At 41.8% G+C, this 23823-nt stretch overlaps 1 protein-coding gene across 3 annotated transcripts in view; it reads left to right on the forward strand.

Moving 5' to 3' along the window:
* Positions 1-378: 378 nt before the first annotated feature.
* Positions 379-23823, forward strand: part of LOC309535516 (rho GTPase-activating protein 39-like) — a 91412-nt gene continuing 67967 nt past the window's right edge. The window contains exons 1-2 of one of the 3 annotated variants that reach the window (XM_082228637.1): positions 379-515; positions 7761-7987. In XM_082228637.1, the coding sequence (XP_082084763.1) occupies positions 7977-7987 (11 nt within the window). In that variant the 5' untranslated portion in view covers positions 379-515; positions 7761-7976. Of the gene's footprint in view, positions 516-7760; positions 7988-12962; positions 12978-14053; positions 14275-23823 lie in introns of those variants that run through there. The other 2 variants (XM_082228633.1, XM_082228634.1) reach the window with 2 other exon arrangements.

Raw genomic sequence — 23823 nt, forward strand, 5'->3', positions numbered from 1 at the left:
ACTCAGATTTCTGTGATGTAGGTATGATGTATCTGGGGCGTGGTCTTGAGCTACACCCCTTCTGTGATGTAGGTATGATGTTTCTAGGTGTGGTCTTGAGCTCCAGGGCAGGGAATTTAAAATGAATATATAAGAGGGAAGGTACACCTTAGTTCTGGGTCCTCCTCTTTTCCTGCATGTGAGGGGAGCACCCTGTTGCAACAGTCAATAAAGATTAGGCTTACTAGCTGCTTTGCTTCTCAATATTCTCTGGTTGGCCTCTGTTATTTTCTCCGACCGATGGAGAACCTACAAAGGGCTCTATAAGGGCTCTTGTGTCCCCCATAAGAGAATAAGGGCAAATTTTTGTTTATAACAGTTGTCTTTGAAGCTGTTTTTCTACTTGCAAAACAGACTTCCACTTACTCAACAGAACATCACCCTTATTTCTTTTTCCCTGCAGCCCCCAGCACACGCTCAGAATCCAGAAGGTGGAGGGCCCTCCAAAACAAGATAGGCAAGGGGCACAAAGGGAGGTGATGAAGGCTAAGTCCAGTTTTGTGAGTGGAACTCATTGGATGCAACATTGGATACAACCCTGTGAATTTTACAAAAATATTTTGACTTATTAATTAATATGCTGATTAAGTGCCAAAATCACCTCTTCATGGTTTACTGGCCAGATACAAAACACATAATTAAAATTTGAACCAAACACATTCATACAGATGAGCACAGAAACAAAGATGTTATTATGTTAAGAAAATTAATACAATTTTACATATAATCTGTTTTATTACAACTTAAGTTAGGGAAAATATTGCTTCCTGATAATGGTGTTATATTAATAAAGTAATAATATATGTTTAAAATTAAAACATTGGATGTTTATTTTTATTTAAGCTGACTAGTTACTTTTACATTCAGTGGGGTGCACTTTAAAAAAAAAGCTGAGGACTACAGCCTTAGTTGTTGTTTTTTTAAGTTAACCAGTCTTTTGGCTCTTGACTTGAACATAGGCCAGGTAGCAGCTGGCCAAGCTCATCCCTAAGAAATGGCTCTATCCTTGAGTGGGTAGCATCCCTGGACAGATTGTGGAGGTTTTTAATTAAACAGGGTAAGCTGTAGGGGAACAGGAGACACAACAAGGATCTGTCTGAGGCAAAGCTGCATTAAGCAGTTTTATTTTATCCTGTGTTGGTGTGTGCACAAGTTATCCAGAGGAAGAGATTTATGAATTAAGAGACAAAACATAGAGCAGGGTGGAGCTTTGGCAGCTATAAGAATATGTCATTTTCATTTGGACTGCTTGTACTCTCCTGTATGATAACTATCCTAATAAGCTGTTTTCCCCTTTGGGCTTTTAAGAGGCATTTAGGGAAAAACCTGAATTATTTAACATGCAGAACTGTGTAACACAATTCTATCTTCTCTTTAAAAATAAACCATAGCTTTCCAGCTCTTGAGGCAATCCTTCTTTCTCCTTCCTTGCCTATTCCAGAGTGTTTAAAAAAAAAAAACCTCTCACACAGAGAGGAAACAGTTTAAAATTACTAACCAAATCTAGGCAGACATAGTTTAAAGAATGTCCTGGTTGAGCTGTTTACAGTTCGTTGCACATAAGATAGTACCCAATGATTCAAAAGGATTTCACAATATGACTCCTCTAAGTCCTGATAAATAATTTACCAGAGCACAAAGTGTACCACCAAAAAGCAAAGAATACACATGATAACCAAAAAAAGCACAACAGCACTGAGTACCTCAACAAAGTTTATAAACTGGCTATTTCATTTTTTAAAAGCAACTAAGTACTGGAGCTCTTCCAGTAACACATACTCTCCAACATTTCTCTGATGAAAATAAGGACGTCCCATTCCATAATGCTTTTTTTTTTTTTATACACCACACATCTTATTGGGTTGCCCCAGCACTCTGAGCAGCTTCCAACAAATATAAAAGCATAAATAAAACATTAAACATTAAAAAAACTTCCCTACAGGATTGCCTTCAGACGGCTTGGGGGTCAAATAACTCCATACCCTCCAATATTTCTCCGGTGAAAATAGGGACACCCTAAGGAAAAGTGGGACATTCTGGGATCAAATCAGAAACCAGGACAGCTTCTCTAAATCAGGGACGTCCCTGGAAAATAGGGACACTTGGTGGGTCTGGTGACAGTGCTACATGTTGTTACATGTACACTTTATCCTCTTACAGGCATGGTGAATTTCTGGCCTGCAGACAATATTAATCCCACCAGAAATCCTAATTTGGCCCACAATACCATGTTTCCCCAGTCACACCAACCCTTCCTACATCTGTCACCACACCTGATATCAGGTCAGGTTGGACAGGTAAAGCTGCAATTTCAAATGACCAACGAGGACCATTAGAAAGCACACCCGGTTGTTCCTTTGCAAGTTGTCATCTTTTAAATTTGGCACCAAATGCAAGCTCTTCTGGGATAGCTTCCTCTCTTATTCTCCTGTTGTTGTTTAGTCGTTTAGTCGTGTCCGACTCTTCGTGACCCCATGGACCAGAGCACGCCAGGCACTTCTGTCCTCCACTGCCTCCCGCAGTTTGATCAAACTCATGCTAGTAGCTTCAAGAACACCATCCAACCATCTCATTCTCTGTCGTCCCCTTCTCCTTGTGCCCTCCATCTTTCCCAACATCAGGGTCTTTTCCAGGGAGTCCTCTCTTCTCATGAGGTGGCCAAAGTATTGGAGCCTCAGCTTCACGATCTGTCCTTCCAGTGAGCACTCAGGGCTGATTTCCTTCAGAATGGAGAGGTTTGATCTTCTTGCAGTCCATGGGACTCTCAAGAGTCTCCTCCAGCACCATAATTCAAAAGCATCAATTCTTCGGCGATCAGCCTTCTTTATGGTCCAGCTCTCACTTCCATACATCACTACTGGGAAAACCATGGCTTTTACTATACGGACCTTTGTTGGCAAGGTGATGTCTCTGCTTTTTAAGATGTTGTCTAGGCTTGCCATCGCCTTTCTCCCAAGGAGCAGGCGTCTTTTAATTTCGTGACTGCTGTCACCATCTGCACTGATCATGGAGCCCAAGAAAGTAAAATCTCTCACTGCCTCCAGTTCTTCCCCATCTATTTGCCAGGAGGTGATGGGCCCAGTGGCCATTATCTTCGTTTTTTTGATGTTGAGCTTCAGACCATATTTTGCGCTCTCCTCTTTCACCCTCATTAAAAGGTTCTTTAATTCCTCTTCACTTTCTGCCATCAAGGTTGTGTCATCTGCATATCTGAGGTTGTTGATATTTCTTCCGGCAATCTTAATTCCGGCTTGGGATTCATCCAGCCCAGCCTTTCGCATGATGAATTCTGCATATAAGTTAAATAAGCAGGGAGACAATATACAGCCTTGCCGTACTCCTTTCCCAATTTGGAACCAATCAGTTGTTCCATATCCAGTTCTAACTGTAGCTTCTTGTCCCACATAGAGATTTCGCAGGAGACAGATGAGGTGATCAGGCACTCCCATTTCTTTAAGAACTTGCCATAGTTTGCTGTGGTCAACACAGTCAAAGGCTTTTGCATAGTCAATGAAGCAGAAGTAGATGTCTTTCTGGAACTCTCTAGCTTTCTCCATAATCCAGCGCATGTTTGCAATTTGGTCTCTGGTTCCTCTGCCTCTTCTAAATCCAGCTTGCACTTCTGGGAGTTCTCGGTCCACATACTGCTTGAGCCTTCCTTGTAGAATTTTAAGCATAACCTTGCTAGCATGTGAAATGAGTGAAATTGTGCGGTAGTTGGAGCATTCTTTGGCACTGCCTTTCTTTGGGATTGGGATGTAGACTGATCTTCTCCAATCCTCTGGCCACTGCTGAGTTTTCCAAACTTGCTGGCATATTGAGTGTAGCACCTTAACAGCATCACCTTTTAAAATTTTAAACAGTTCAGCTGGAATACCATCACTTCCACTGGCCTTGTTATTTGCAGTGCTTTCTAAGGCCCATTTGACTTCACTCTCCAGGATGTCTGGCTCAAGGTCAGCAACCACACTACCTGGGGTGTACGAGACATCCATATCTTTCTGGTATAATTCCTCTGTGTATTCTTGCCACCTCTTCTTGATGTCTTCTGCTTCAGTTAGATCTTTACCACTTTTGTCCTTTATTATGGTAATCTTTGTACGAAATGTTCCTTTCATATTTCCGATTTTCTTGAACAGATCTCTGGTTCTTCCCATTCTGTTGCTTTCCTCTATTTCTTTGCATTGCTCGTTTAAGAAGGCCTTCTTGTCTCTCCTTGCTGTTCTTTGGAAATCTGCATTCAATTTCCTGTATCTTTCACTATCTCCCTCGCATTTTGCTTGCCTTCTCTCCTCCGCTATTTGTAAGGCCTCGTTGGACAGCCACTTTGCTTTCTTGCATTTCTTTTTCATTGGGATGGTTTTAGTTGCTGCCTCCTGTATAATGTTGCGAGCCTCCATCCATAGTTCTTCAGGCACTCTGTCCAGCAAATCTAAATCCTTAAACCTGTTCCTCACTTCCACTGTGTATTCATAAGGGATTTGGTTTAGATTGTATCTTACCTGTCCAGTGGTTTTTCCTACTTTCTTCAGTTTAAGCTTGAATTTTGCTATAAGGAGCTGATGATCTGAGCCACAGTCAGCTCCAGGTCTTGTTTTTGCTGACTGTATAGAGCTTCTCCATCTTTGGCTGCAGAGAATATAACCAATCTGATTTCGATGTTGCCCATCTGGGGATGTCCATGTGTAGAGTCTTCTCTTGTGTTGTTGGAAAAGCGTGTTTGTGATGACCAGCTTATTCTCCTAGTCAGAGAATAATTGTTGGCATCAATCTGTCTCGAAAGACAGTGGAATGTGCCTCTAAGAAAGAAGTCAAACAGCTGCATTAGCAGCACCAATGTGACCTCCTTGGGACACAGTGTGTATGGAGGTCCTGGCCTGCCCATATTATAAGACCCATCCCCTGCCTTGCCGATGTGGTGCAAAGGAAAGCAGAGTCTTGTGTCTGTGTCTGTCACCAGCTTGGCTGCAGGAGTTGACAAAAGGCAGTGTACAAAACACCATCCAACCGGCTTAGGGACTCCAGTCCGGATTTGTTTAAGGCTAACTCCTTAGCCTTTTCTCCTCCTGAAGATATTCCACAAGGCAGCAGAGGTTTAGGATCAGAGTTTCCTTGCACTAAATGGGCTACCTTTCCGGGCCCAATCTACCCGTCACTCCCCTCTACAGCACAAGTAGAAACCATGTTATTGACAGTTGAACCCACTATTGGTCAAGTCCGCTGCAATCCGCTGTAGCTTGTCTTTGCATGCAGGGAGGTCCCTAACTCACTGAGGGTTTGAGACCCATTGACTACTCTCACCTGGTTTAGCCGGCCAGTCAAACCAGTACCTGGGGGTGGCAAGCTGTTGCATGCTGACAGCTTGTAGGAGCCACAGATGAGAGCTGAGAATCAAAGGTGGACAAACTACCACAGAAGGAGCATGACATGTCCCCACCACTGTATATGGTACAACTGTAATATTGGGGCTTAAATATTTGTATGTGTCAATCTACAGGATTGTGATCTATGCTGTTTGAGATACTGTTAACTGCATGCTTGAACAAATATAATATTATTTATAGCATTCTGTTTCAAAGCCCCTGAAAAACAATTCTAGTGAGTCTCCCAAAATGGGAATAAATATTTGAGGGGTTCAGTTTATCAAAGTATATGGATCTCAAAGTTTCTTATGCAGAATATGCCAAAGTTAGTTTTAAGTTTTTACTGACGCTAAAAAAAAATGCCAGGCTAACTAGATGAGAGTTGTAATTTAACTGGAAAGATCTGCCACCAGGGGCTGCAATTGCATTATATTTGAAAGAAGTCCACAATAATTGGCATGCTTTCCTAAGGAAGAAAGTTGGCTGTCAAGTGACTTGTTCAAGGCCATTAGACCTTGTTAGTGAGAATAGGATGCTGGCCTGAATTATTGTGGTTAATGAGTCTCAAAAAATGTCCCATTGGGGTTTCCACACACAGCACTCTCCTCTCATATTAGTAATGCAGATATGCTTTATTGCAATAGAACACAGTTAGTATATGGCACTCTATATCCCATAAACCATAGAACACAATGAATACTTTATTTCACCCTCTCATATTAGTAATGCAGATATGCTTTATTGCAATAGAACACAGTTAGTATATGGCGCTCTATATCCCATAAACCATAGAACACAATTAATACTTTATTTCACCTGTTTCCAAGCATGACAACCCTGTTGCTTGATGAGCAGTGTTCTGGCAGAAAACTAATTGGGGAACACATCTTCCTTATTAGGCCATTCATAAGGAAATAATACAGAATAATTCTAAGGGAGAAAATTATTTTATGTTCAGAGTTCCCAATAAACTCTATGAAATATCCTAATTTCACAGTGACATAGTTCCATAAAGTTTCTATAAAGAAAGTTCCATACTATATAAAGCAAAGGTATGTATCATATATATTAGATGTTTTCCTTAAGTGTGACAATATATTGCCATCAAACTGGTACTTACCTTTTTTATACCATCACATACACATTATTTTGTGCATGTATTTTCTGACATGAGTCTTAATGTTCAAAACAGTAAAGTGAAATAGCTTTCCATATTCCTCATATGGGAACTGTAATGTTGATAGCGCAGTGTATACCTGAGAAGTTAGGATAATTTTACTGTCAGTGGCGTAGCGTGGGGGGTGCCAGGGGGGCAGGCCGCACCGGGCGCAACATCTGGGGGGGCGCGCTCGCTGCCTCCGGAGTCGCCGAAGAGCCTCGGGCGCAGGCTGTAGCAGAGCCGCATGTCTCACGGCGCCCGGCTGAAGGCGCCCGGCAGGCAGCGGCTCTCAGCGCTCGCCGCGGAGGATGCGCCAGGCAGCCCCTCCTCACAGCCCCGCCTCCGCCGCTGCTGCTGTAGCTGCTGGGCCGTTGCATTTTCCTCGCCTTTCTGCCCCCCTCCTCGTCCGGGCAAGCGGCGCCGTTTGGGCAGCAGCGCCAGCGGCAACTCGCAGGTTAGGGGTTAGGGGGGGCGCAAATTACGTGCCTTGCCCCGGGTTAGGGGGCGCAAATTACTTGTGTTGCCCCGGGTGCTGACAACTCACGCTACGCCGCTGTTTACTGTGGATCATTTAATATAGATTCGGTATCCCCAAAATTACTTCAACTATCCTTTTATATTTATTCTATGTTAAAGACTGCAAGAACAGAACCAAGTGGTTTGGATAATCTAATCTGAAGTAAAAAGGAGGCAATACTGAACCAAGTTATAAAGATATCCCCAAAGTTACATTTCCACTCATTTCCCAAACTTAGTTCATGCCTAATCCTTGTTTGTGATCACGGAACCATGAATACCTCTTCTTTACTAATGTACGTAGCAGAATGTCTGTGCGTAAAGACACTTTGCTTCTTTTTAATCCAGAATAACCATTACTGTACCGTCTAGGCAATCATTAAAACGGATAAAATAAAACAAACATGCTCTGAAAGAGCAAAAATAAATGAAATATTTCCTCTTCAGCTACCTCTTAGGGGGGAAAGTGGTTATTAAAACGGTTTACAAGATGAGGTGGTTTTGATTTGGGCATGTAGTGCTGAAAAGCGTGACCTTCGATTGACGGGGAAGGAGAACCGACCGTCTGCTGCCGCGTCTATAAAGCTTCGCCGACTCGGGAAAGGAGCAACAAGCGCTTTTAGCCCACTAAACTCCCGCGGCCCCTCGCTAATGTTTAATCCCAGGTCCCCTTTCCTTTCCAGATTTCACTACCAGGCCTGAGCTGGCTTTCCCCACCAGAGGGACTGGAGAGCGGGGTCCCTCCGCTCCACGGGAAGCCGGGAGGGGCAGCATCGGCGGCAGCAGGCGGGATCGGGTTTCACATCCTGATCCCGACTCGCTCAGGAGCAGGAGCAGCCTTGGCTCAGCCGGAGGGGCACAAGGAGGGAAGCCCGGGCGGCGCGGCCCGAGCGGAGGACATGGCGGAAAGGTGAGTGCGGCCGTCGGATCCCAGCCAGCAACTTCGGGACGGAGGGGATCCCCTGTCCGACCGCTCGCCTCCCTACCTGTTGAGCTGGGTGGGGCGCAGGGCTGGGCCCCAGACGCAGGGAAAAGTATGGAGAAGCCTCCGCCGCCATTCCGCGCTCCTTTCCCCGGCGAGCGCGCGGCTGAGGGGAGGAAAGAAAAGTGTGCGGGAACTTTTGGGCGTCCCGTTTGGGGGGGGGGGTATGAACGGCGAAAGGGCACTTGGCGCTCTTCGGGAGCTCCTCTTAGTCGGCTTTGGGCTCCTGAGGGAATTTCCTAAAACTGGGGGAAGGGGAGCGGGACAATGGGCGGGAGGCGGCGGCGGAGAGGAAAGTATTGGGATTGTGGTGAAAGAACAGTTGCGCGACCCTGTTGGAAATGAAGTTTAATCCGCCCCCCGCCTCGGCACAGACCGGCTAAGTGTCCCCACACGAAGGTGGCATGGTGCATTTTCACATGTTCTGGTTTTTGGTCGACTTATCGTGTGTGTGAGTGAGTGGCTTTAGGCGGCGGCGGATTACCGCGCTATGTCGGTGGTTGCTTCGGTGGGGGCATATAGTCTTACAGGCGAAGAATGGATGATGGTGCGCTGGTGCATCATGCTTGAGACTGCAGCCTTGCACACTTGCAAGCACTGTAATGACTCTCGCCTCCGGGTGCCAGCCATACTTCCAGTAGCTAACAAGGATTGCAATTCCTGCTTCATCCAGAACCGTGCCCGGAAAAGCGCTGGAAATATCACCTTTGCATAACTGAGTTAAGTTAACCACGCTGGTTGTGAGCGTGACAAAGGGAGCTGAAGGTCAACGGATCTGCATTGTGATCTTGAGTGGGTACTTTTAGAAATCACATGTGTTTAGGGTTACTACAGAGCCCAAGTATGCCGTGGCTGACATATGCAGTAGGATGTCACCAAGCCCCTTCTTCTCACTGGGACTCCATTTCCCATCTGCATACTTGGCATGCGGGAATGTATGTACAGGGTCGTGGGTTCCAAACTGCAGTGGAATATAGTATAGATGCATGCAATTTATGAACAGTAGTGTTGCTTCTATAGGGACTGATCATGCACTTGGAAAAGTCGTATCTTATGTATTGACTGGGACAGGCACCCATTTGGTTCTTTTGTCCTATGCTGGGATCCATGAATAGGTTAGTATACAGATCTAGCAGTTCTAGTCAGGAGGCTATTTTATTTGGCTGATCAGCCACTGACCTTCTGAGCCTCTCTTCTGTGTTGTAGGCAGCTTTGCGCTGTTGGTGCCAGAATATAGAATGCAAAATAGGCAACCTGATACTTTTTAATGGAATGGATTCTATTTTTATAAGTGTGCATGTGTTTGTAGTTGTACTTTCTGATTTGTATGTAGTATAGACACACAAAAATATAGCTTGTATGTGTGCACATACTCTTATATCAACAGAAGTTGCTGGACCAATAAAAGATATCCCATTACTCATTTTTTATCATTATTATATCCTTACTTGATAGTGTACTCTTACAGAAAATAACTTTTTTGAAATCGTAGAGAAGTAACTTGTTCTACAACAAGGGTTCCCAAACTGTGGTCCACAGTAAATATTCTTGTTGATTTTTAAATGTATTTTTATTGCTTCTTTTGTTTCTTGCATTGTATTTTATTATTTATTAATAGAATTGTATAATTGGAAGGGGCCACAAGGGTTGTCTAGTCCAACCGCCTGCAATGCAGGAATCTTGTTGTATTTTAAATTTTACTGTATTTTATGGAATTAAAATTGTGATATAGTAAAATGCAATGGAAGTAATAAAAACAAATTTAAAATCATACAGCATTCTACCTTGGGTAGATAAATTAAGCGGTCTGCCAAGATTGTTGGCAGTTCTCCACTGGTCCATGGAGGAAATCTTTGGGAGCCACTGTTCTACAACACAGGGCTATGATCCAAAGAACTGCCCAAATTAAAGAGTTCGTGCCCAATATGCCTTTGACATTTTTCTCTGAAGAACAGTCACCACACTCACACCGAGGAAATACGGTATATGGCAATCAATAGTGTGTGTCTCAAACTGGTTTCCAAGTGTGATATGGGGGACTGCTGTTTAGTGCAGAAGTGCAGTTTATTTCTGGGCATGTAGGCTTTGAGACTTACTTCCATGTGACTTTGTCCTTAGTAAGTGTGCACAAGATTGAAACCTCAATGTAAACATGTTGATCCAAGCTGTTTGTACTAGAAAGGTCTTTGTGCACTTCTTTTGGATATACCCTTTTATCTTTTTGTACTTTTTTTTTACCTTTTATGCTAGTGTGCTTTTGTTTCTTTTGTAACCCACTCCCATGTAGAACTATTACTTCCAAGATAAAAGTGAAGGCCATGTGTACTTGAATAGGAACATTTTCTTGGAGACATTGAAAACCAAATATGTACTGTTTTTATTCTGCTTGGAGACATGTACATTCTTCAGAGGGATTCAGCAATGTCATAAATCCACAGCTCTTAAATTCAGGATAAACTGCTGTGATTTGTATGTCTAGATTGGTTTCGCCATTTGACATTTTGAAAATTATGTCTTCATTGAAATGTTTGAGGTGCTTGTTCTGGGCCAACAGTTCTGTTTGAAGGGGTCATCTTATTATTATTTTTTTAAAAAAAATATGTTAAAAGTGAAGCTTCCAGAAGGTGTACCATAAATATAGAAAAGTCAGAGATCAGTGTTGAAGAGTGAGCCTCTCCATGTGTAAAACAGTGTAGATAATGAAATGCTTTGTACGCATGTTTTTGAAACTGGTACAATGTTTAAATATGTTGTGACCTGTCTACATCAAAGTTGTTAATGATCCTTGAAAAGAATCCTCTCTGACTACCATGGGATTCACTTGCTTTGTGTGAGGAAAAAGGAAGACAAGTTCTTAAAAGCAAGACCAAAAAAGTAAATATCACAGCAACTGCTTTTATTACCTCACAGTATGTAAAGGCTTATTGGGACAAAAGAAGAAGAAACAAAAATGGTGATTCCTCATACTTTTTAAAAATAAAAAAATAATATGAAATCCTAATAGCTATCTAGATTTTACTGAATACATGAATTTCTAAAAACTTTGATCAGATCAACATACACACACACGTATATATATATATTTACTACAATCTAGTAGTTATCTATTTCGTCCGTTTTTGTCCCAAGTACTCCTGGAAGCATCTTACAATCTGTTTCAGAACCTAAGAGGTTAATAAGGTTATATGTTTGCAAAACTCTTCCTATATTGCAGCTCAAGTTTAGTTACAATCAAGAGTGGCTTATTGGGAGGAACAAGGCGGCAGGAATGGTGGCACTGCAGAAGCACAACCAGGACCAGTGTACGTTCCCAGCAGTGTGTCCACACGGCACTGACTTCCCTGCTACCTTGTCCCTCTCTTCTAGTAAGCTGCAGCTATCCTAATACCAGGAGGTGACGTGATGTGCACCTTTGGTAACTGTTCTTTCAATCTAGTTTATTATTCACTGAGCTGTGTATTTATGGGAAATGTAGTCTAATTTTTTGGATCCAGATAGTCTGAAAATGGCGAGGTGAGCTGAGATGTCAGTGGATTATTGGAATGTGGGGATTTGGGCCATGTTCAGGTTTCAGAATGGGTTTAACTAATTGGAAAACATGGGGACATACCTGTAAGTATATGTTAAAGAAAGTACATTTGAGATTTTATAGAATCATAGAATTGTAGAGTTGGAAGGGGCCCCGAGGGTCATCTAGAGTTTTCTGATACTTCCTGTTATTAAAAGAATCAGCTTTGGGCCATAGATTGTTGGAATCAGATTTCTATAGGTAAGTACCATGTGCCAGTAAGATGACACATCAAGTCAGTTGACATATGAGACATTTTAGCTTTATTAAGATTGAGATAGAGGTCTTGCTTGCTCCAACCAAAAAGAGCAGAAATTTAAAAAACTTAGATAAAAAGCAAGTTGTTCTCCTGTTCTTGTTCTGTACTCTGGTTGTACTAGAAGTAGCGGATAGGCTTCTGGAGCACTTGGCAGCATGCTGTGATCAGTTTCATGACACTTGAGGATAAAGTTGCTCAGTCCCATAGTGCCTTAAATATTGTTGTTGCAGTTCCAGCTGAGGTATCCAATGCAGTGTGTTCCCATGCTCTGTGGGATCAATTTTGGATTATGCAGCCCAGTGATGTGGACAGGTTTCATGCAGTGATGCAGTTGGCTTCTTGCACTCTTGACCTCTGTCCATCCTGGCTGGTGAAAGCCAGTTGGTGGGGGGGTGTTAACTGGATAGATCCAGGGTGTGGTGAGCACAACTTTACACAGTGGAAAGCTGCCTGCTGCTGTTAAACACTCCTGAAGATGCCCACTGCAGAATCTATGGTTTATTATTACAACTACCATCTGCTTGCAAGTCCCCCCTTTTTTCATATGGTGGTGGAAATAGTGGTGGCTGAGAAGGCCGCAGCATTTCCTGGAGAATATGACTCAATTAGATCCGTTTCAGTCAGGTGCAGTTTTGGGACTGAATCATCCTTTGTTGCTCTGGTGAATGGCCTATAGCAGGACAGGAGGAATGCAACTCTTGCTTCTTGATCTTTTAATACCGTTCACCATGGTATCCTTCTGGTAGCCTTTCTGGGATGGAAATTGGGTGTGCTGTTCTATAGTAGTTCTGCTACTACTTACAGGGTCATATCCAGAGAGCAGCATTGGGAGACTGTGTTTCAGCCCCATGCTGATTGCACTGTGGTGTCTCACAGGGTACAGTCTGCTCAACATCTGCGTGAAGCCATTGGGTGTAATCATTTGGAGTTTGGGGGCAAAGTGTCACCAGAACAATGGTGACATACAGTTCTACTTCTCTGTAACATCTGAGTCATAAGAGGCTGCACATGATCTGGACTGTTGTGTGGGCACAGTGGTGGAGTTGACCAGAAAGTTGAAGATGAATCCTGCGAAGACAAAGGCACTGTGGGTTGGTAGTTCCTGTGTCCGGGGAATTTTCCAGTTGCCTGTCTGGATGGGGTTGTACTCTCTGAATGAACAAGTTTGGAGTTGTGGTGTGTTCTTGAGACTATTTTTGTCACTGGAAGCTCGGGTAGCCTCAGTGGCTATGAATGCCTTTTTGCAACTATGGCTGGTACGCCAACTACAGCACTTATTGGGCAGGGATAGTCTGGCCACAGTGATTCATGCACTGGTAACCTCAAGACTTGGTTCTTGCAGTGTGCCCTATGTTGAGCTACCCTTGGACCTGGTCTGGAGGCTCCAGCTGGTGCAAATGTTGCAGCTAGACTGTTGATGGGAACAGGCAACCAGCACATAACTCCAGTGTTCAAAAGCTTCCACTGGCTGCCCATACACTACTAGGCCAGCTATAACTCGTTATTGTATTAACTTACAGAGCCCTTAATAACTTGGACCCAGGATACCTCAGGAACCATGTGATTTGTTATATCTCTGCTTAATCACGGAGGTCTTTGCAGGAGTCGCTGTTAGTGGTCCCCCAGGGCTCAGATGCAGGGCCCATATCCACAAAGAGCTATGTGTTCAGTATTATGGGCCCAATTTTGTGGCATTCCCTTCCAGTTGAGGTCAGAAAGGCCTGTTGCACTTCATTTACTGAAGACTTTTTATTCCAGCAGGCTTTTAAATTAAATTGTTATTTTATAGTTTTAATTCATTTGTAGACTTATTTTATTGCGTCTCCTGTACATTGCTTAGAGATGACTGTAATTAAGCAGTATATGTATTGTTGAAATACTGCTTCTGCTGCTACTACTACTACTACTACTACAACAACTACAATAATAGCTAGCTAGCTACCTAGATAATAACCAAGTAATAGCTGTGTAAGCCTCTCCGCGATGACTTGTTTCTCTCTGCTTTTTAAATGTTTATTTCTATGTAGTGTTTGTTACCTAATAAATATATATATTTTTAAAACGGCATAAGTCTGCACTAATGCATGTTTTCCTAATCTTTCTGTTTGAAGTCGTTCTTTACATGTTTTATAAATCTTGCTCGTTCTTTAATCTGGTCTGTGTTTAGCCTACAGCCTGCCCACCTGTGCAGATCAGCAAATTGTAGGATTAGAGCCTCTTGTCCGACAAAAGGGAACAAATGGCCTGTATCGTAAATCTTTCTGAACAACTTTAGTGCAACAGGAAAATCCGTATTACGGAGTGAAGACTAACAAGTCACGTGTTAGCCAGTTACATGAGTGGCTACTCAGAAATAAGCCCCACTGAATTCAATGATACAAAAGCCAGGTAAGTGTATATAGGATTGCAGCCCAAGTTTTGTATATTTTAAAAGTTTTAAAATAAAGAAATTAAGATTTGGCTGCTTCCTCTCCTCCCTCTTTACAGCTGAATAATGCCCAGGGTAATGTTGTCAAGGCAAAATGGCTTTCTAGTTTAGAATGTGTCAGTTTTCAGGTGGCAGAGTGGTCAAAACTACCTTCTGATAACTTTGTCCTCTCTGGGTTTTAGTTCTGTAGTGTTTAAAAACAGTTTAGGTAAGTCATAGTAGGCGTGATAGGCAATAGAGGGCACTGAGTGTCTCTTGCTAGTATGACATGTGTGGTGTCCATCTGACAACTGTTGTATTTAACATTAATTTTATTAAAGAAGTGCTTTAGGAGCCCTGTAATCACAGGTTTAACAAAGTAGTGTGCACCTCTAAGAAGAACCTGACATTAGATTTCACCCTGGAGGAAAGTTAATAATCCACATTACCTAGAGATCTAGTTAAATAGTGCTGATATTTCATCCTTGGTTGTGAAAATACTGAATATGCTATGTATCTAAATAGGCTTGAGGCCTTATTTGAGGTGAGACGCATAGCTGCTGAACATATAAAGCTTCGCTATACCAAGCTAGTTCACAATTCACACTTAGCCATGATTCGTTTTCAACTATTCATTTATTTATTGAATTTATAAGCTCCCCCTCCTCCCAAAGTAAACTACAGTGACAAAAAGATCCACAGTTTAAAAACAGAAACAAAGCGTTTACTCCCCCCCCCCCCACTATGACTTCACTATGAATGTGCTTTCTACCCCTTGCAGGGATTTATCCTGTGGATGTCATGCATGGCACAAAAAAGCCATAATATGGCTTGTCGTGTTGCACAACCCTGGATTGGGGTATTCTCCCCCCCCCCCCGCAACAAACCAATGAGCGGTATGCCAGAAATACAACTTACTTCTAGCTTACTGCTTGTAGTTTATTTGAAATAAGCAGTCATGTTCCAGGGTTGTTCAGTGTGGCAAACCATAACAAGTTTTGTTTGTGTCATGCATGGCACCCATGATAGGAAAGCACACAAGGTGCATTCACAGTTAAGTCACAGTTTAAAGCAAACTATGGGTTACCATGGCATACAAACCAACATACTTTGTCATTAGCCACTGTGACATTGGCCAGTATGATTTTACTCTGTGACTTGAAGTCGATCTCCAGGGTCTTGGTCAGAACTATCTTTTTCAGTTTTGCTACCTGAGATTACTTACTTTCTTTTAATTGAAAATGCTGAGAGTTGAATTAAATAGCTTCCAGATGCAACACATTGTCTACCACTGAACTACATTTCCTTCCCATTGTGTTGACCTTTATTTCAGTGATTTCTTTCCATAATAGCATAATTTTAATATCAAAAAACCTCAAATGCTTAGTTTGGTTAAGTTTAGTTGTTCTTAATGTTATAATTTTACACTAGTTTAAAAGTAGATAAAATTATATAAACATAGGTCCTTGAAAACCAGCAGGTCCCCCAAAAAAGAAACAGCCAACGCTGATTACCTGGTATAAAAAATATAAAGCCAAGTAAAATTTACAGCCTGGTCATAAACACATTTGCATGTAAATCAATTTCAGTGGCACTTATTCCCAAGTATGATTAGACTTGTTAGTTTGGGAGTGTCCCATTGAAATCAGTGAGATGTGTTTCCAAATAATTGTGTTCATGCTGAGGCATAAATTAGTAAGTGCATTTCTTTACTTAAAAGATTCTTCTAAATCCAGAACCAGGTGCTGCCATAAGCTCCTTCATGCTACTGAACTTCTTTTGACTGAATATTAGCTAAGGGCTGGTATGATGGACTGTATTCTACAATTATCATTATTCCCATCATTACCTTCCTGGTAGACCTGCTTTCTCCTCAAACTTGAATTGAATTAATGTATGTCCCAATCCTTAGCATAATTTACTTAGAAGTAATTAAATCACTTACATAATGTCATCTTGGGACTCAATATTTTTTTTGCCTTCTTTGGCAACAGCATCAAGAGAGACAATCTGCTCTGATTATCAATGTGGTCATCTTGCAAGTGAATCAGATAGAATCATAGAATCATAGAATCATAGAGTTGGAAGAGACCACAAGGGCCATCGAGTCCAACCCCCTGCCAAGCAGGAAACACCATCAGAGCACTCCTGACATATGGTTGTCAAGCCTCTGCTTAAAGACCTCCAAAGTAGGAGACTCCACCACACTCCTTGGCAGCAAATTCCACTGTCGAACAGCTCTTACTGTCAGGAAGTTCTTCCTAATGTTTAGGTGGAATCTTCTTTCTTGTAGTTTGTATCCATTGCTCCGTGCCCGCTTCTCTGGAGCAGCAGAAAACAACCTTTCTCCCTCCTCTATGTGACATCCTTTTATATATTTGAACATGGCTATCATATCACCCCTTAACCTCCTCTTCTCCAGGCTAAACATGCCCAGCTCCCTTAGCCGTTCCTCATAAGGCATCGTTTCCAGGCCTTTGACCATTTTGGTTGCCCTCCTCTGGACACGTTCCAGTTTGTCAGTGTCCTTCTTGAATTGTGGTGCCCAGAACTGGACACAGTACTCCAGGTGTGGTCTGACCAGAGCAGAATACAGTGGCACTATTACTTCCCTTGATCTAGATGCTATACTCCTATTGATGCAGCCCAGAATTGCATTGGCTTTTTTAGCTGCCGCGTCACACTGTTGGCTCATGTCAAGTTTGTGGTCAACCAAGACTCCTAGATCCTTTTCACATGTACTGCTCTCAAGCCAGGTGTCACCCATCTTGTATTTGTGCCTCTCATTTTTTTTGCCCAAGTGCAATACTTTACATTTCTCCCTGTTAAAATTCATCTTGTTTGTTTTTGCCCAGTTCTCTAATCTGTCAAGGTCGTTTTGAAGTGTGATCCTGTCCTCTGGGGTGTTAGCCACCCCTCCCAGTTTGGTGTCATCTGCAAATTTGATCAGGAATTTGATCAGGATGCCCTGCATCACCCTCTCAGCTGCCTTTGGTGTAGTGGCTCTGGCCTCACTGAGTGTCTTCTATGCTTTCACCTAGGATGCTTGAACACAGAAGGGAATGGAGAATTTGAATTTTGAAGTCAGTGGCTGTTGTGAGAAATTAAACCTGCATTTACTTCATTAGATAGCACCTTGTGGGTGCAGTCTCAAAACCTTTGTTGAAAAGAACAGTCAGTTCTAGCTGTTCAGAAGTTACAGCGGAGGTGGGTAATATTCTTGTACCCACCCAATACAAGAACTCTTCAGTCCTTTTGATGCTGAAAGAACCTTCATGCAGGGAGCTTAACTGTCCTGTAGATAAAAAGAATTCCTAATCTGTTAGTGTATTATCTGGCTACACCACATCTACTCTTGATAAGTAGGAAAACTCCCTCTGACAAAATTGGAAATGCTTCCAGCTTATAAGTGTTCAGTTGTATATTTGACATGTAGCCCACAAGCATATTCTAGAACCAACTCCCTATTTGCCTCCTGGTATGGAACAGTGCATAAGCTTTATAACAAACTGATGATGTGAAGAATGCAAAGTAGAATGTTGCAAGTCCTACAGATCATAAAATGGCAGGTAAAAAAGATTCATATTGACGGCAACTTATGTTAATGAACAAATTTGTCAGAGTTGGTATAGAATTGGTTTCCTGTGCTTTTAATAATTACATAGATAAGGGATTATATAAGGAGCAACTCAAGTCTTCTGTGCAGGTATTAAAGGTACAGTACCACTAAGACTTGTTGAATCTGGGTGCCCAAGCTGATGCAATTAGGCTTGGACAAGTTCGTGGTGGAACAGACAGCTGTATAATGCATACTTGTTTGACAAGGATTTAGTTTCACAACCTCTGAAATTTAAAAAAATAGAATCCTTTGTAGACAGACACCGAGTATCTAGAAGATTTCCATCATCAACCTCATAATGTGAGTTGATGCAAAACTAATCAAATTGTGTGTGTGTTTTCCTGAAATGCAATTGAATATTTGAAAAATAAACACTTTTTTTAAAAAAAATATGTATTCCTCTTTTGCCTCTTTCACATATCCCTTAGTAGTCCCCCAACTTTTGCCTTTTTCCTGGTTCACAATTCGCTGTAATAAGAATACATACATTTTCCTAATGCTTTATTTGGTCTTAAGTCTGTGTTGCCTCACTGGAATAGTGTCTTGTTCTAACATGCATACTACATGAAAATCCCCTTAGGGCCTTAGGTAGTCAAAACAGCCAGTAATGTCATCCTTTATAATATAAATTTAAACTAGGGTAAACATGATGATCTGGTTTAATCTGCATTTATGAAAGGTTTCTGTGGGTAATTTTTTTTTAGGATGGTCTACCTGGAGGGTTTTAATGCCTCATTAAACTCTCATGTGTAAATTAACCTTATATACTAAAATTGGCTTTTTCAGCAGGAATATAAAATTATCTTTGCATTTAATTTAAGAGCAGAAGCCTACACACAGTACATTTGTAGGTGTCAACTATTATTGCTAGGCTACAATCTGAAAAACACTTTCCTGAGTGTAAGCAACTTTGAAGACATTAGGACTTAACTTTCAAGTAAACATGCATGGACTTATAGCATAATACATTTGTTAATCTTCAGGGTGCCACAAGACCCTTTGTTGGTTTTGCTCCAACTGACGAACATGGCTAACCCCTCTGGAAATTATTTGTAACTAAGTATCATTAGGCATAATTGCCCATTCCCTTCTATGTAAAAGTAGGCAAATACCTGTACAATTTCTCAGTCTCTGTAGGAAATTATATGGAGGGGGAACACCTCTAACTTACTGTACTCTCTTTTTCCTTCCCCCACTGTGCTTTCTTTCTCCTTCCCCCTTGCATTGATCCAGCTGTCCCTCATTTTATATATTAATTCATCTAAAATTGCTCCTTTCCCCTTCTGTACGTACAAACACTAATGCAGATTAGAACCTCAAGGCGACCCCATAAGCAAGGATGGAAAGGACTTCCCATTTTATCACACTGAGGGGTTTTAAGTTTACCTGCAGTAGATGTTTTGCTGAAACTAAAGTTGTTTTAAAGGTACCTTATTTACCCAATTAACTGGTCAGTTATTTAAAAGTATTGCAAGGTTTTGAGCCCAAAAAGGCCTTCAGTCATGGATGTTTCAACGAAGAGTTAAAGAAGGTTTTCTTCTTAAGTGATTTACCTCTGTGGTGCTAAACTGGAAGTGTACATGAGGTGGAAGCATTCTTTAGCAGAGATATCAACTAGGGCAGATGTTTTTCAGCCACAATGCCTCTTTTAGCCTCTTCCATCTACACCGATCCTGTCTTTGTGGCTAGTAGTCATTAGAATGAAGATTGCCACAACCCGCATGTGGTGTCCAGTTATAGATATAGAATCTGTAGACCTGATATTTGTAAAATGCTTCATCTGGTGCCAGTTGAAGAAGTTTAGAAGCATTGCATCTATGTGGCTCAGTCCTATTCTCAGACTTATTCTGGGTATTCAAGGCAGCTACTATCTGCCATCCTCTCACATGTAGGTAGATGTTTTCCACAGTCTGCTGTGTCGTTAGTGCACTAAGGTACAACTAAAAATGAACAGCAAGATTGATGTTAGTGTACAGTACAAATGCTTCCCATGGATTCATATTTGAGATGCTGTGTTCTTTTTTGCACAGCCCAGAATGTTGTAAAGGAAAGATTGTTGCTGTGAATGCAAAAGCAGCTAATAGAAATTGATCAGTGAGAGATGTAGGCAAGATCACATGAAGAATAGGGCTGGAGAGGCCGGGGCCCTAGTTAAAGAGTAAAAAGGGCTTTTGCAGAAATTCTGCCTGCTACTTGTCTGTCCACAACTGTTCTGCTCAGCTACTTTTTTCACCATCAAGTTGCTATTTCCAATATCAGATACTGTCCTGAGGAAAAGTCCCAGATGGATGGGCTCATGACAAAAGTGGGAGAATGCTAGACACCCTCTGCCATGTCCCACATTTGCATTTTAAATGGAACCCTACTCCTGCTTTATATGTGGTTGAGGCAGGCCTCTATTGAAATATGTGGCTGCTAATATCACATTTTATTTGGGGCCCCTTTTTAAATGTTTCTGATAGTTCCTTTTAGAAACTTTTCAGTAAGATTCTATCTCTTTCAGACGTACTGCAGCTTGGATTTAGAGCCATAGTCTGGAAAGCAGTGCCACTTGGGACTTCACACTGCAACTCTGAGAAAATCCTGAAAGAACTAATTCAGAGTGACTTATTTTCTTAAAAAGCAGTTGACTGGGATATGGTTTTTGAAGGAAGCTGGCTTTCTCTTGAGTTCTGTTTCCCATCATTGCTTTCTCATAAAAGCAGAGTGTGAAGTCAGAGTTTCCATTTGCAAAACAACAAAATTTTACATGTTGCTGCAAGCCAGGGGCCCTAAAATCCTTCAGTAACAAAATCCACCATTTCCTTCAACCTCTGAACCCAAATTCTGCGATTGTAATAAAATGAGCATGCATATATATATATATATAGTCCCATGTGTTTCTATGTATCACACAACTTTGTGTAGGTGCATCATTCTGGTTTTATAGAATGTAGAAATCTAGTTTGAGCTGAGCAAAACATGGAAATAATATAATAGCACGGACACGGGAGAATGTGGCGTGTAGCCTTTTGTGGGATGCCACTAATGCTAAGTGAAGAATCTCCTGCAGGCTTCATTTTTCTTCTGTGGCACAACAGGGAGCATTGTTAAGTGTGGTTAAGTGCCTTTAACTCGATGGTGATTTAAGCACATTATCTGTGCACCCGCTTATACCTTTTTTTAACTATGTATTTTTAGGTGGCTCCAGGGTTTAATCAATTAAAGCTTTTATTTTGTAATCCGTGATAGCAAATTTTTAACCAGTTAGTTAAAAGCACATGGGTTTTTTAGGTTAAGTTGAAATAAAAGTGTGTACAGTACCCAAGTCTTCAAGACAGGATCATCAAGAGCTGCATTATCAGTGATCTTGACAAGTCCGTGCACCAGTGGAGATTTAGCATCCTGTTTTGCTGGGATCAAGGTGTCATCTTTGATAAGATACTCCTGTGCCCCATGTCTATGTGGGGCATGGCTTGTGGTCTATAGTGGATAGCTCAGTTGATTAGAGCATGATGCTGATAGCAGCAAGGTTACAGGTTCAATTCTCTTGTGGGACAGCTGCACATTGCAGGGGGTTGAACTAGATGATCCTCAAGGTATCTTCCAACTCTACAGTCCTATGATTCTATGAAATGAGGGCCCTTCCAGGCCTGACTAAAGGCTTCCTAAAGGCTAGAGCTTTCCCACTGCTGTCAGAGAGGATGTAGTGACTGCTGTGCTGCTCCTCTGGAGAGTTGCCTAGAGCTAAGCCAAACACAGGCTTGTGGTTTGTCTTACTCCAAACAAAGCATGGACTTTACAGCTTCCTTCAGGCAAGATCTGAAGGAGATGACACCCTAAGTGAACCAGGGCTTATCTCATGGGAGCACAGCAGCAGGAGACCTGGGGAAGAACAGGAGTGCAGCAGCCAATCTCCACACTTGTGCATTTGTGCTGAGCCATGGTAACTGAGCCACTTTTAAGATGTCCTTTGGCTGAAAGGTAGTTTGGAACTACTGTATATATCACTTTAGCACAATTTAGAATTACCAGGTTTTCTCAACAAATCAAAAACTTTTTAAAGGCTCTGCAAAGATTCTGTGCTTCTCACACCTTCAGTAAAGAAAAACAGCACAGCATAAGAATAGGCAGATGGATGTTGTGGCCAGTGGACACTTACAGGCATCCTGTCGAAAGCCACCTTCCTAGAGCAGCCTACACAAAATTCAGTATGTGATCCTGGCAGTTGGGGTCAAAGAATTCAGGATGCATCCCAGGCGTGGGGAACCGTTGGCCCTCCAGTTATTGCTGAACTACAATCCCAGCCATCCCTGGCCATTGGCCATTCTTACTGGGGCAGATGGGAGTTGTAGTTCAGCAACATCTGGAGGGCTAAAGGCTCCCACACTTGCTGTATCCACATGGTTAGAGTGAAAGACATGTTGCCATTGTGCTTGAAATCAAAGTGGTTTTCAGTATGTTGCTGAGTTTTCCAGCATAATCTCACAATGTTACTTCGTGCTGGAAGCATCCTTAAATGGACTGTGCATTTGTGAAACCCAAAAGGGGATTGGAAAAAAGTGCTTGTTTGCATAAGTTTGTTAGCCCTCCTAAAGGGCTAAGTTGTATTCTTAGAGCAGGTTTGAAAAGAAAGAAAAGAAAAAGAAAGGGATAACTAAAGCTGTTAGTTTGACATGGTTATATGGTTGTGTAATTAGGAGCAGTGGTCTGTGCTAGGAGACATAATCTTATTAAGCCAGGGACAAACCTGCCAGCAAAGACCTATTTGGTCATACCCATCAGACTCCACTGAAACTTAGCAACTGCAATTAATCTCTCTGCGCAAGGAAGCTGAAGCTATAAAAGGGAATGTGTAGTATCTGCTAGGAAACTGCTGTGGGTGAAATGTTGTACGTGGGGCTGCACCCCACAACAATGAAACAATAGCAGCGAATGTTTATTTAGTGAAATGGTGGTCTGATTATACATCAAGATATCTGAAATACATGGCAGTTGGCACCAAGGCCCTTTGGATGAGGTGTAGGGTTCTTTAACAGCTTGCCAGAGATTTCACAATAGCCAGCAAAGGTTTATTTTGGCTTAACACAGCAGGGAAAATGTAAATTTAGGGCAGTATGCCACCCCAGAGGTGCAACCCACTCCAAAAAGCACACAGAGAGAACTCAAGGCTTTTTTAAGTAAGTAAAAAAATAACTTACGTTCCTTTTGCCTTGTTTATGGATTTCGGACACTATTTTCTTAAATGTAGTAGATGAAAGTTTAGGGAGAGAAGCAAAGTTTTAATGGGGAATCAATCTCAAATGACTAGATTTATGTCCAGCTCTCAATTATAGAGAGGAAAAGATGCAAACACAGATGTCACAGTGTAGAGGGTCGTCTAGATCATGGATTCCCAAACTGGTTTGCAAGCTTAATTCAGGTGGTTCAGGGTGACTCTGAATTTGTGGTTGTGGCTCATCCATTAATATTTATATTGATTTTTAATTGCTTCTTTTATTATGTTGTATTTTATGGTATTAAAATTTAAATTCTATGTAATTCTGTGTAATCATGCAGCATCCAGCACAGTGCACAACACAGTTGCTACAACACAAAGACCAATAATTAAGTAGTCCACCAAGACACTCAGAAGTTTTTAAATGGTCCAAAGGGAAGAAAGTTTGATAGCCATTGATCTAGATTTTCCAGCTGAAATGCTAAATTAAGGGCAGCACCATTCAAAACAAGGTAAAAGGGCCTAGAGTGTCTTGTAAGGTTGCTATTACATTCCTCCTGCAGCTATCACAGTTCAGGGGAAGTACCGTATTTTTCGCTCTATAACACGCACCTGACCATAACACGCACATCATTTTTAGAGGAGGAAAACAAGGGAAAAAACATTCTGAATGAAACAGTGGATGTATCATTTTTGTGCTTCATGCTGTGGCCA

Source organism: Podarcis vaucheri, assembly GCF_965113315.1.
Source record: "Podarcis vaucheri genome assembly, chromosome: 6".
Classification (NCBI taxonomy): domain Eukaryota; kingdom Metazoa; phylum Chordata; class Lepidosauria; order Squamata; family Lacertidae; genus Podarcis; species Podarcis vaucheri.